At 32.1% G+C, this 12,194-nt stretch overlaps 2 protein-coding genes across 6 annotated transcripts in view; both read left to right on the top strand.

Moving 5' to 3' along the window:
* Positions 1–12,194, top strand: part of LOC114328093 (proton-coupled amino acid transporter-like protein pathetic) — a 275,550-nt gene that overhangs the window by 88,993 nt on the left and 174,363 nt on the right. The gene's annotated exons all lie outside the window — the stretch shown is intronic.
* On the top strand, positions 5,359–7,092 carry LOC126881464 (uncharacterized). Its single transcript, XM_050645742.1, has 2 exons — positions 5,359–6,006; positions 6,736–7,092. Exons 1-2 carry the CDS (start codon positions 5,601–5,603, stop codon positions 6,918–6,920), a joined length of 591 nt encoding a protein of 196 aa, XP_050501699.1. The 5' UTR covers positions 5,359–5,600; the 3' UTR covers positions 6,921–7,092.

Below are 12,194 nucleotides of genomic sequence, written 5' to 3'. Positions count from 1 at the left end.
AGAAATTTCGAAAAAGAAAATTTAAAGAAAGAATTCTATATTTATAGAAGCCTTTGAGATGTTGGTTTTTCGAAGGATGTTGAAGATCTCTTGGACAGATCACGTGACCAACAACGAGGTGCTAAGAAGAATGGAGACTGAGAGAGAATTCTTAAATATTGTAAAAAACAGAATAACGAGTTATCTAGGAAATAATTTACATAGGAGAAAGATACAACTTTTTACGACTCATAATGGAAGGAAAAGTGGAAGGAGGAAGAGGTTCAGGAAGAAGAAAATGCTCCTGGCTGAAGAACGTGAGGGACTGGACAGGCATGGACACACATTCGATACTAAGAACCGCTCAAGATAGAGAACAATTTGCTGTAGTTATAGCCAACCTTCAGTAATGGAGAAGGCACCTTAAGAAGAAGATAGAAAATATATAATTCAAAATGTTAGCAAACAGCAGTTATTTGTAAAATTATTAATATTGCTAAAATGATTATATTCTAAATAATTAGTATTGCGGTTAACTGTTCAAATTAAATACCATTTGTTTCATTCGGAGGGAAAAGCATATATGACAACAAAAAACTAAAAAAAGCTGAGTTGAAAAGACATTATAAGTAAAAGAACAAGCAAAATAATATGAACTGTACTAGTAATAGGCTACGATACTGAAAAATAAAAATATTTAAGAATACAACAAATAAACTTCTAGATCATTCAATTCATTATTCATTATTCTCTTATAATAAATATCTATCTAAACTCTAAGAACTCACTTTTCTAGCTTCTTTGGCTGCAAAATCTTTAATCAAATATTTAAAGTCTAAGGCTTGAAAATGCTCAGCATTTGAAACAAAACTGGCCGAACTAGACAATCTAGAACCTTCGTCAGAAGTCGAGTTACTCAAGTAGTTTTTGATTCTTTTCAACACGCTGAATGATCTTTCTCCAGATGCATTAGATGTCATCATGCATAGTAGAATGCGCAAAGCCGTGTCCATATTCGGAAATAATGTTGTTAACTGTTTCTCATGAATTATTTTCAGATACATACTCCAAAAGTGTATTACTCGGAGGCTTGGTAATCTTGTTGTCATGAGTCTCTTTCTTCATCAAATATACCTTCAACAAAGCCTTTGAACTGTAAACACTCGTCTCTAAAGTCGCCATCTATGTCGATTCGATACCTTTTAGTCAAAACAGAAACGTTTACCCCAATTTCTTCATTGGAAATTGATGATAAGTTGTTTTAAATGCATATTCTTCATTAAGACTGAAATAAACTTCGGACCTTCCATTCAATTATTCTGAATAAAGCGTGTCAATTACAACATTGAATCTTTAAGTTTTCTTTGCCATTAAAGTGGGGTTCAGTGGATTTATCTTCTTTGTCTTAGCCAGGAAGAGCTTTTTTTTCGGGCGTCTTTTTATTTCAAGAATATAGGTTTCATTTATAGACAACTCTTTTCCTCTTTTTTTCATAGGAATCAAAGTTGTCTCTCAGACTCAATGCGTACTCCTTTAGAGATTTGTAAGTTGCAAGTCACATTCAAGTCTGTAGCAGTTAATGTTTTGCTACTCTTGTCAAAACGTTGTAAAATACCGTACCACGTGTTTAGTAGAATAGCCATTCTCTTATTTGAAAAATTGTTTACTGATTTCAATTCAATTAGTAAAATTTTTTTGAAACAGAATAAAATTGGCAAGGAGAACTTATTATTCACTGTATAAAAATTTCCTTAACAAAAAAGAAATATCGAGAAAAAGCAAAATGACAATATATAAAACCGTACACATGCCAATTACAATATATGGGGCAGAAAACTGGGTACTCAATGAGAGGCAAAGAAAAAGATTACAAGCTACAGAAATGAGATACTTAAGAAAAGTGGTGGGAGCAAGAAGATTAGATAAAAGAAGAAACGAAGATATAAGACATGAATTACAGGTAAAATCGCTCAACGAAAGAGTTGAAGAAAAGAAGTTAAAATGGACTGGACACATGATAAGAATGAGTGGCGACAGACAAGTGAAAATGACATGGGAGGCCAAAGCAGTGGGTAAAAGCACGAGGGGCAGACCAAGGAAAAGCTGGAACACTAGTGTAAACGAAATACTTAAGAAAAGAGGAACATCGTGGCAAGAAGCAAAAGTTTTAGCAGCAGATAGGAAGAAGTGGCGTAAATTTGCAGAGAGTATTATATAAAGGAGGAATCCTCGACACCTAGTGGTAAAAGAGGCAATCGATTATGTATGTATGTATGTAGTTACATTTTTTTACCAAAAAAGTTTTTTTTTACAAAACGCTGCGGCCCCCTTTTGCTTGCGGCCCTAGGTCGCGGTCTAGTCGGCCTAGTGGTAAATCCGGCACTGATGGAAGGTTGTCATTCTATCTTTTGCGCGGTAGGCCGACACATCTTATGTGCTTGTGTGATTATTCCATTGTTTTTTTTTCTGTTTAGTGTCCATTTATTTAAACATTTTACGTTACATTTTCTTCTAATGTCTTCACTACTCTGAAATTATTATATTTAATTCTTTTGCTCTTATGTTAAAACTGTAGACTAGTCTTTGCCACTATCTTGATCTTGGGCTATCAGTATTGCGTCGTCTGCGTAACAGCATATTTTTACTTCCTTGTTTCCTATTATGTATCCAGTTCGTTTGCTGAAGCTTTCGATGGTTTCATCCATCAAAATTGAAGAGCATACGACGGGTGCGTTCACCAGACCAGTGCCCTGTGTCAGCGTTTTGAAACTGTTTAAGATTTTTCGGGTGAAAGTCAATGTCAATTTAGGCTAAACTTCAACGACGAAGCGGTCGCCATTTTATTCAACGTAGGATTTGCATCGGTTTAATATTGAACGTGTTTAAAAAATATATTGTATGGCGCGCTTATTTGAAAATATTTACTTTTATAATGGTTTTAATTATAAAGTAATTGAAACTGAGGAGATACGTAATTGTCTATGTTCACGAAATTGTAAATATGTGTATTGAGGAACAATATTTTCAACATAATTCATATTTCTCGTGACATTATTATTTCTTTATGATGAGAATACATCATCCAATGGTTCTGCCAAGTCCAGCACAACAGCACTAAAAATTATTTCTTGTTCATTTTATTATCAAACAACAATAAAGGTAGTATATTATCCATTCTTGAACTAAATTTTTTTAGTCTAAGTTATCGGTGAGCGATAACATGATATAAATAAACAGAAACAACGAATCTCGTTTTAGGTTAAGTTCATAAAACAGGTGAGAACACAAACAAAACCAACTATGAAAGTGTCAAATAGAAAAATACCATTCACCAGACTAAACATAGTTTACAAGCGCTGAAACACAGCTGTTTAGTTGAAATTTAAACCGATTAATTCTGGCGATAAAAACTCTTTATCGAACTCGTCTGTTATTCGCCTCGCTCGCTAGGCTCGCTCGTCTCATAATATCAGACACGTTCGATAAAGAGTAACTTTACTGACTACATAAAAAACTATTACCTACAATGGAAAAAGAATATAATAAAACACTAACTTTCCTCGATGTTTTAATTTTAAAGAAGGATACTGGATATGAGACTCAGGTGTATAGAAAACCAACACACACCAAGAGATATCTAATTCAACATAAATGTAAAAAAGTGAATCATTAAATCCTTATACGATAGAGCCACAATTACTTGTTCTAACGAACAAAATTCGTTCTTAGAAGAAAAACATGTGTTAACATAAATGTCTTCTTAAAAAATAATTATCTTTTGTCGTTTATACATAATAAGTTTTCAAGAATATGCCGAACGGAAACGATAAGTAGAAATCGAAACATCAAATAAAATAGTTTTAAAGTAAAATTGTGACTTATTCCCAATAGAAATATTAAATTATATTGAAATAACTAATTAGTTAAGATCGTTGGTGTGTAAAATAGTAATAAAAACACAAATTAGCTCAGATTGACAATTAGACTGTGAAGATAGTAGGTATTTTCATCACATCATTATAATACAAAACCTAAATTTTATGCCCATTAAATATTACATCATTAACATTAAATCAACATAATGTAAACTGACGTTTAATATACAAATACAATAATATAATGTAAAATAAAGATTTACTTCAAAAATAACAACAAACTCGTTAAATTAACTAGTTTTGATGGGAAATAAGCCACAATTTTACAAAAAAAATGATTTTATTAACGTTTCGACGCCCAAATCGGGTGTCGTTGTCAAAATACAAAAAGTATTAATGAATTAAACAATAATGTTGTTGCTTGGTAAAAAAATTCTTCTAATAATTTATTTAATCTGACTCATTTATATCGGCAATTCAGACATATATAATACATTTTAAAGTAGAAGACTTTAAAATGATATTTCCAATATTTATGAGTTGCGTTACAACGACACCCGATGTGGGCGTCGAAACGTTAATAAAATCATTTTTTTTTTGTAAAAGTGTGGCTTATTTCCCATCAAAACTAGTTAATTGCAAAAATGCCTCAAGAAAATAGCTTCAGAACAACAAAGTCGTTCAATTTATAATAAATTTTCAAAATAGCCATCTTCAAAAGAGCGACTTACACAACTAAATACATTTCAGTTTAATCTGATACATTAACTTGGAATTCTCTCCGTCATATATCTTCTTGAAAGACTGGTATGTTTGGTACACACTTATGAAAACTGAAGCAACTAGAAAAGAATTAACTATTTGTATAACAAGGGAGCAAAGTTATGGAAGGATCACATACATCATATCATAAAAAAGTCTGAAAATGCAATGAATATTCTAAGAGCCTTTTGTAGAACTAATTGGGGTGCCGATCCAAATATAGCACTTTTATTTTACCGTACTATGATTCGTCCTATTTTCGATTACAGTTGTCATCTGTATGGAACTGCTGCAAACACACATTTGAATAAATTAGAAATACAAAAAAATAAATGTCTTCGACTTTGTCTTGGATATTTGAAGTCTACACCCGTTAATATAATGGAAGTTGAGGCGATAGAACCACCCCTGGAATTTCGACGACAGTTTTTAATTGATAAATTTATTACTAGAACCATAGGAAAAATACAAACTATCTGCAGGATATACATAAGTTATCAATTTTAGATCTAACTCATAAATATTGGACAAAGAAAAAATGTCCCCTTCTTGTTGATAGTTACTTGAAAATATCTCAATACCGAAGTATTTTCTATACTTATGAAAATCAAGTTTCACCTATGTATTCCCATGTATTAGAAGAAATTTTCTCAAAACAAATTAATACTTTTAATAAAGCTGTTTTTCAATCATTTATACTTCATAAATGGCCACATTATCAGTTTTACTATACAGATGGATCCAAAATACAAAACAAAGTAGGATGTGCAATAATCAATATTGAAAGTGGATTTAAAAAATTATTCAAATTGCCTTGTGAATCATCGATATAAACCGCTGAAATGATAGCGATACTTTTTGCTTTGACACATATTTAGTAACGAACCCTATAGCTGCATAATATTTACGGACAGTAAGAGTGTCGTTGATAGACTAACTAACGTACATAAGTATCAACAACTCAATCATATAGAACTGGAAATTATGATTCTTTATAATAAAATTGCAAATTTAGGAAAAAACATCATTATTTCATGGATAAAGGGACACGCAGGCATTAGGGGTAACGAAATAGTAGACAAGCTAGCCAAATCCGCCCTAGAAATAGGCGAAGAACTTCCCATGAACTTATTACCCATTTCGGATATTGATATTATTAGTAGACGACACCAAAAAGAAAATTGGCAAAGGTATTATCGAAACACGAGAACTGGTAGTAATTACAAACAAATGCAGCCTGAAATTCCCATTAAAAGATGGTTTCATTCTGTATCAAATAGCCATTTCATAAGAGTTATAAATAGATTGAGATGTAATCATGCTCTTACCCCCCTTCATATGTACAGTTTGGGTCTCACAGAGTCACCTAACTGTGAGTGTGGAAAAGAAGGTGATCTTTTTTTTTTTTTTTTTTTTTGGAAGTCGTCTGACATATGTCTCCGATGGCACTGCAGCCTCATGGGCTTATTGTGCCAACCATCCTACCTTTTATGTCACCCAATCCACAAGCTTGGTTCTACGTACCAAATTGTACATCCCTAGCATGGGTTGGGTGGCATATTCTGCTGGACTTAATTTTAGTTGTCCATAAATAGCCTGCCTTTTGTGATCCAAAGCCTCACACTCGTACAGTACATGATGTGCTGTTTCAGTTCCCCTATTGCACAGTCTGCAGTTAAGGTTCTCTTCGTACAGCCCAATTCTATTCAGGTGTCCTTATAGGGCACAGTGACCCGTGAGAAGACCTGTAATTATGCGGAGCTGACTCCTATGTAATTTTATTAGTTCCTCAGCTCTCCGTTTTGAGGGTTCCCTTATTAAGGGCCTCCCGTGTCGCTGACCAGGTACGTTCCCCCAGTATTCTTTGTGTTTGTTTTTGACCCATTCCCTGACTTGTCCCCTAATTATTGTTTTATGTACTCCTAGAGCAGGTTCTGGGCCAAAATATAAAGTTGATGAACCGTTCCTTGCCAGCTCATCTGCTTTCTCATTACCGTCTATCCCGGTGTGTCCTGGCACCCAGAATAGAGTTACACTATTTCTTTCGGCCAGTTCTTCCAGTTCTTGCCGGCATTCCCATACCAGCCTTGACGTCACTTTCGGGCTCTACTACAAGAAGGTGATCTACTACATATTCTCCTCGAATGTTCACATCAATCAGTAAATATAAACAAATTTTATGATAATCTTAATATATTAAAAATTCCACTTCCCGTCTACCTGAACAATTTGATATTTTCTGAAGATATTAATATATTAAAAACAATTTACGAACATATCAAAAACTGTAAATATAGATTGTAGCAATAAAATTTACCCTGTATTTAAGAAATTTTGTTAAAACAAAGCAGGCATGTTTGTTAAAACAAAACAAACATGTTTGTTTTGTTGTTATTTTGTTTTAAACCCTGTAGATTTAAGTAATTATTGTATATTATAATTGAAAAAAGAAAAGAACAAAAAAAGAGAAAAGAAAAGAAAAAAAAACGGAAAAAATAAAAAAAAAAAAAACTAAGAAGATGTAAACCTCCGCGAGGATGAATCGGGTTTACGTCTTAGCGTAGTAAAAAAAAAACAATTTATAAAAAATAACAATAAAAAAAATAATAAAAAAAAACAAATTAACAATATAAAAAAATGCAACAAAAAATACAAAAAAAAAATAAAAATTTACGAAAAAAAATGAACAACCAAAACAGAGTATTATTTAGATAATAATTGTAGATAATAATGTTAGTTTGTTATGTATTTAGAGTTAGAAATACAGAAAAAATTCCTCTGATTGAAAAATCAAATTTGTTTGTTTTTAAAATAACAAAATGTCTGGCTAATTGGCTCGGCCAAGGCCATCAAATTCACTCAAAAAAAAGTGCTTTTCCTGAGAATGAAGTTTACTGCTGACCCGTAGCGGAGGGCAGTAATCATTCAACGGAGGAAAAGTCACTTTACCCCCATGCTATACATATGATTTTTCCACCTTCCTCAAATAACATGTCATTTGTTCATTTTTAAATAATTTATTTACGTACCTAACTAACTAAGTCATGTGTCACATAATATTAATATGTATATCAACGTCATACGTATCTGGTTTGTATCATTGTTATATACCAATAACGTATGACGTAGATATATTAATATTATGTGACACATGACAGAAGCTCAAAACAAATGAATGTGAATGAAAAGCCCTATTAGAGAACTAAAGCTAACAAGTAGGTACAATATAACTGTCAACTGTCAAATAAACGTCAAATTATCAATGTAAACACTGTTAAATAACAATAACAATTTACCGTTTTTTATCATTCTGCAAAATACAGGGCGATCTATAAATAAACGTTAAAATGTATAGATACTTACGTAATAGAAAATAGAATACTTATAATATAAGTCGTCAATAATTTCATTGATGGCATACCATGACGTCACTTTTACTTTTACTCCCTAGGGAGTAAAAGTACGTTGTCTCCCTAGAGAGGAAACGTATTACGAATTTGGGTAGAGGTAGGTGGAAATAGCTATTTGTATAACAAGGGAGGAAAGTGCTACTTTTCCTCCTGAGAATGAAGTTTACTGCCCGACGCGTAGCGGAGGGCAGTAATCATTCAAGGGAGGAAAAGGCACTTTACTCCCATGTTATATATATGGTTTTTCCACCTTCCTCAAATAACAAGTCATTTTTTCATTTTTACTTAATTTATTTATGTAACTAACCAACAACATTTATTAGAACTAAAACTAACAAGTAGGTACAATATAACTGTCAACTGTCAAATATAAGTCAAATTATTAACGTAAACATTGTTAAATAAAAATAACAATTTACTGTTTTTTACCATTCTGCAAAATACAGGTTGTTTTATAAATAAACGTTAAAATGTATCGATACTTACTTAATAAAAAATAGGTACTGTACAGGGCGTCAATAAGTTACCACGTCACTTTTACTTTTCCTCCCTAGGCAGGAAAAGTACAACTTTGCTCCCTATAAACAGGTCCGGAAAAGTATACTTTCGGTAGAGGTAGGTGGAAATATTTATTTTCCTTATTATTGCTGAAAGTCATACTTTTCCGAACGCGATTGCAGTTTGCCGAACGACGCGAAGCGGAGTTTGGCAAGCAGTCGAGTGCGGACTTTCTGCAAGAGTTAGGAACAATATTTTTTCTACGAGCGTTTAAAAAATGACCAAATATTAATCAATTAATTGAATTAAAAACTAACGCTAATAAGTTATAATAATCCAGGATTAAAGTCAATGCGGTGCCTAAATACCTGTTATGCAGTAATGAACGGTGCATATCAATACAGGTTTTAATATTTTAAAGTCATAGCAACGATATCAAACAAAGCAACTATTGTCAAAAGGCCCGTCACACACTTTAAAATTCCATGTAAATATGTAAATTCAGTGCGGAAAAGTAAAACTTTCCAAACTATAATGCGTGCGGAAAAGTAGACTTTTGCACGATCGTAGAAAATAGCTATTTGTATAACAAGGGAGGAAAGTGCTACTTTTCCTCCCGAGAATGAAGTTTACTGCCCGACGCGTAGCGGAGGGCAGTAATCATTCAAGGGAGGAAAAGGCACTTTACTCCCATGTTATACATATGGTTTTTCCACCTTCCTCAAATAATAAGTCATTTTTTCATTTTTGCTTAATTTATTATGTAACTAACCAACAAAATTTATTAGAACTAAAACTAACAAGTACGTACAATATAACTGTCAACTGTCAAATATAAGCCAAATTATTAATGTAAACATTGTTAAATCAGAATAACAATTTACTGTTTTTTACCATTCTGCAAAATACAGAGTGTTTTTAAATAAACGTTAAAATGTATAGATACTTACGTAATAGAAAATAGATATTGTACAGGGCGTCAATAAGTTATATTTCATGAATGAAATACCATGACGTCACTTTTACTTTTCCTCCCTAGGGAGGAAAAATATTTTCCTCCCTAGGGAGGAAAAGTACAACTTTGCTCCCTACAATCAGGTCCGGAAAAGTATACTTTCGTTAGAGGTAGGTGGAAAAAGTATTTTTCCACCTACAACTAAAGAAAGTATACATTTACAGACCTGATTGTAGGGAGCAAAGTCGTACTTTTCCTCCCTTGGGAGACAAAGTACTTTTACTCCCTAGGGAGTAAAAGTAAAAGTGACGGCATGGTATGTCATTGATGAAATAACTTATTGACGCCCTATACAATATTCTTTTTTTTCAATTACGTAAGTATCTATACATTTTAACGTTTATTTTTAGAACATCCTATATTTTGCAGAATGGTAAACACAGTAAATTGTTATTTTGATTTAACAATGTTTATACGCTGTGAGCTCGTACGTAGAGGGGATATTTATAAATTCGTGAGCGCCAGTAGTGACAAGTCTGTAAACGTTTACCGGAAATTTGACATAAATGTCAAAGTGATTAATTTAAAATTAAAATTAAAAACATTAATTATAAAAAATATTAGTTGATCAAAGCTGTGGTTTATATTTTTACCTTAAATATACTTACGTTTTAAATACTGAATTTGCGTTTTTTAATGTTCTGTAATATGTAATTATAAATTAATCTTGGCGCCATCTACATGATAATTGTGAAAGTATCCGAAGTAAGAAATTAATATTTCATCAATAGAACGTCAAAATTATTAGCAAATTCTTAAAAAAATCTATTACAATTTAATTACTTTTTAGCGTTGTAAATATTAAGCGATAACAATTAAATAATAAATTTAAAAATTACCGGTGAAAGTTGAATTAGTAACCGCTAGGAGCGACACCAGCGAAGCTCAGAGCGTATATTAATAAACTGACTTATATTTGACAGTTGACAGTTATACTGTACCTACTTGTTAGTTTTAGTTTTCTAATAAATTGTGTTAGTTACGTAAATAAATTATTTAAAAATTAAAAAATGACTTGTTATTTGAGGAAGGTGAAAAAATCATATGTATAACATGGGAGTAAACTGCCTTTTCCTCCCTTGAATGATTACTGCTCTCTGCTATGCGTCAGGCAGTAAACTTCATTCTCGGGAGGAAAAGTAGCACTTTGCTCCCTTGTTAAACAAGTGGCTATTTCCACCTACGTCTACCCAAAGTATATATTTCCTGGCCTCATTGTAGGGAGCAAAGTTGTACTTTTCCTCCCTAGGGATACAAAGTACTTTTATTCTCTAGGGAGTAAAAGTAAAAGTGACGTCATGGTATGCCATCGATGAAATTATTGATGCCTTATATTATATTCTCTTTTCTATTACGTAACTACCTATACATTTTAATGTTTATTTATAGATCACCCTGTATTTTGCAGAATGATAAAAAACAGTAAATTGTTATTCTTATTTAACAATGTTTACATTAACAATTTGACGTTTATTTGACAGTTGACAGTTGAACTGTACCTATTTTTAGTTTTAGTTCTCTAATAAATCTTGTTACATAAATAAATTATTTAAAAATGAAAAAATTACGTGTTATTTGAGGAAGGTTAAAAAATCATATACAGTGAGCACCTAAAGGTTGGAATAAATTCATTTTCTCGAGAATGGACGATTTTGAAAAAAATCCCGAAACAGGACAATTTTTATTTTTAAATTGCGACTTTTTGGCATCTATATCATACTAGTAACGTCACCCATCTGAGCGTGATGACGTCATCTACGATTTTTTTAAATGAGAATAGGGGTCGTGTGATAGCTCATTTGAAAGGTAATTCAATTCTCTATTCAGTAAGATAAACATTAACATAATTATTTATACAGGGTGCCCAAAAAATTTTTTTGAATTAAATTTATTGACATATAAAAGGAAAAATGTGTGTAATTTATTTAACTCAAAATACATTTTACTCCTATCAGAAAACAGGAAATAATGTTTATTTGACAAATATATATTGCTTTTTGTTTAAATTCAGTATTAAAGCAGCCACTCATCTTCCTCTTGAAAGTTTGAACATTTAATTTAAGCGAAGAGCAATGATTATTTTTCAAATAAACGTTTTTTTTCTATTTTCTGAGGGCAGTAAAATGTATTTTGAATTAAACAAATTACTTGCATTCTTCTTTTTATGTCAGTAAAGGGTACCCCCCGTTAAGATAGGCAAAATGCCCTCACTCCCAGAATTCAATATTTTTATTTTTTTACGTTCTATGCAATTAAAAAATGAGATAACGCGGATTTTTAGCTCGCCACCCCCCTTACCCCTCCCCCCACAGCCAAAAAGGTAGATTTTTAGATTTAATTTTTTTTAGTTGGGTTGCAATTGATTTCAAAATTTCAAAAAATTCACACATGTATCTGAGACTTTTACAAAACATGTCCATTTTTTATGGACCCGTGGGTCGAGTTTACATAGCCTCAAAAAATTTTTTTACTTTTTTAAAGCTTATAACTTTTTTTTGGAGGGGGCTGCAGGTCCAATTTTTTTGCATTTTGTGTATTTTATCAAAAGCTATCTCTCTGATTTTTTTCAGATTTTTCCGTTACCTGCGCCATCTTGAAAAATCCGGAAAACTGTTTTTTAGGGGGTTTTTGGGGATTGTCTCCATTTTATAGACT

The sequence above is a fragment of the Diabrotica virgifera genome, chromosome 3 (assembly GCF_917563875.1).
Source record: "Diabrotica virgifera virgifera chromosome 3, PGI_DIABVI_V3a".
NCBI lineage: Eukaryota > Metazoa > Arthropoda > Insecta > Coleoptera > Chrysomelidae > Diabrotica > Diabrotica virgifera.
The sequence above is the reverse complement of the archived record's forward strand: the minus strand, read 5'-3'. Positions and strand labels throughout refer to the sequence as shown.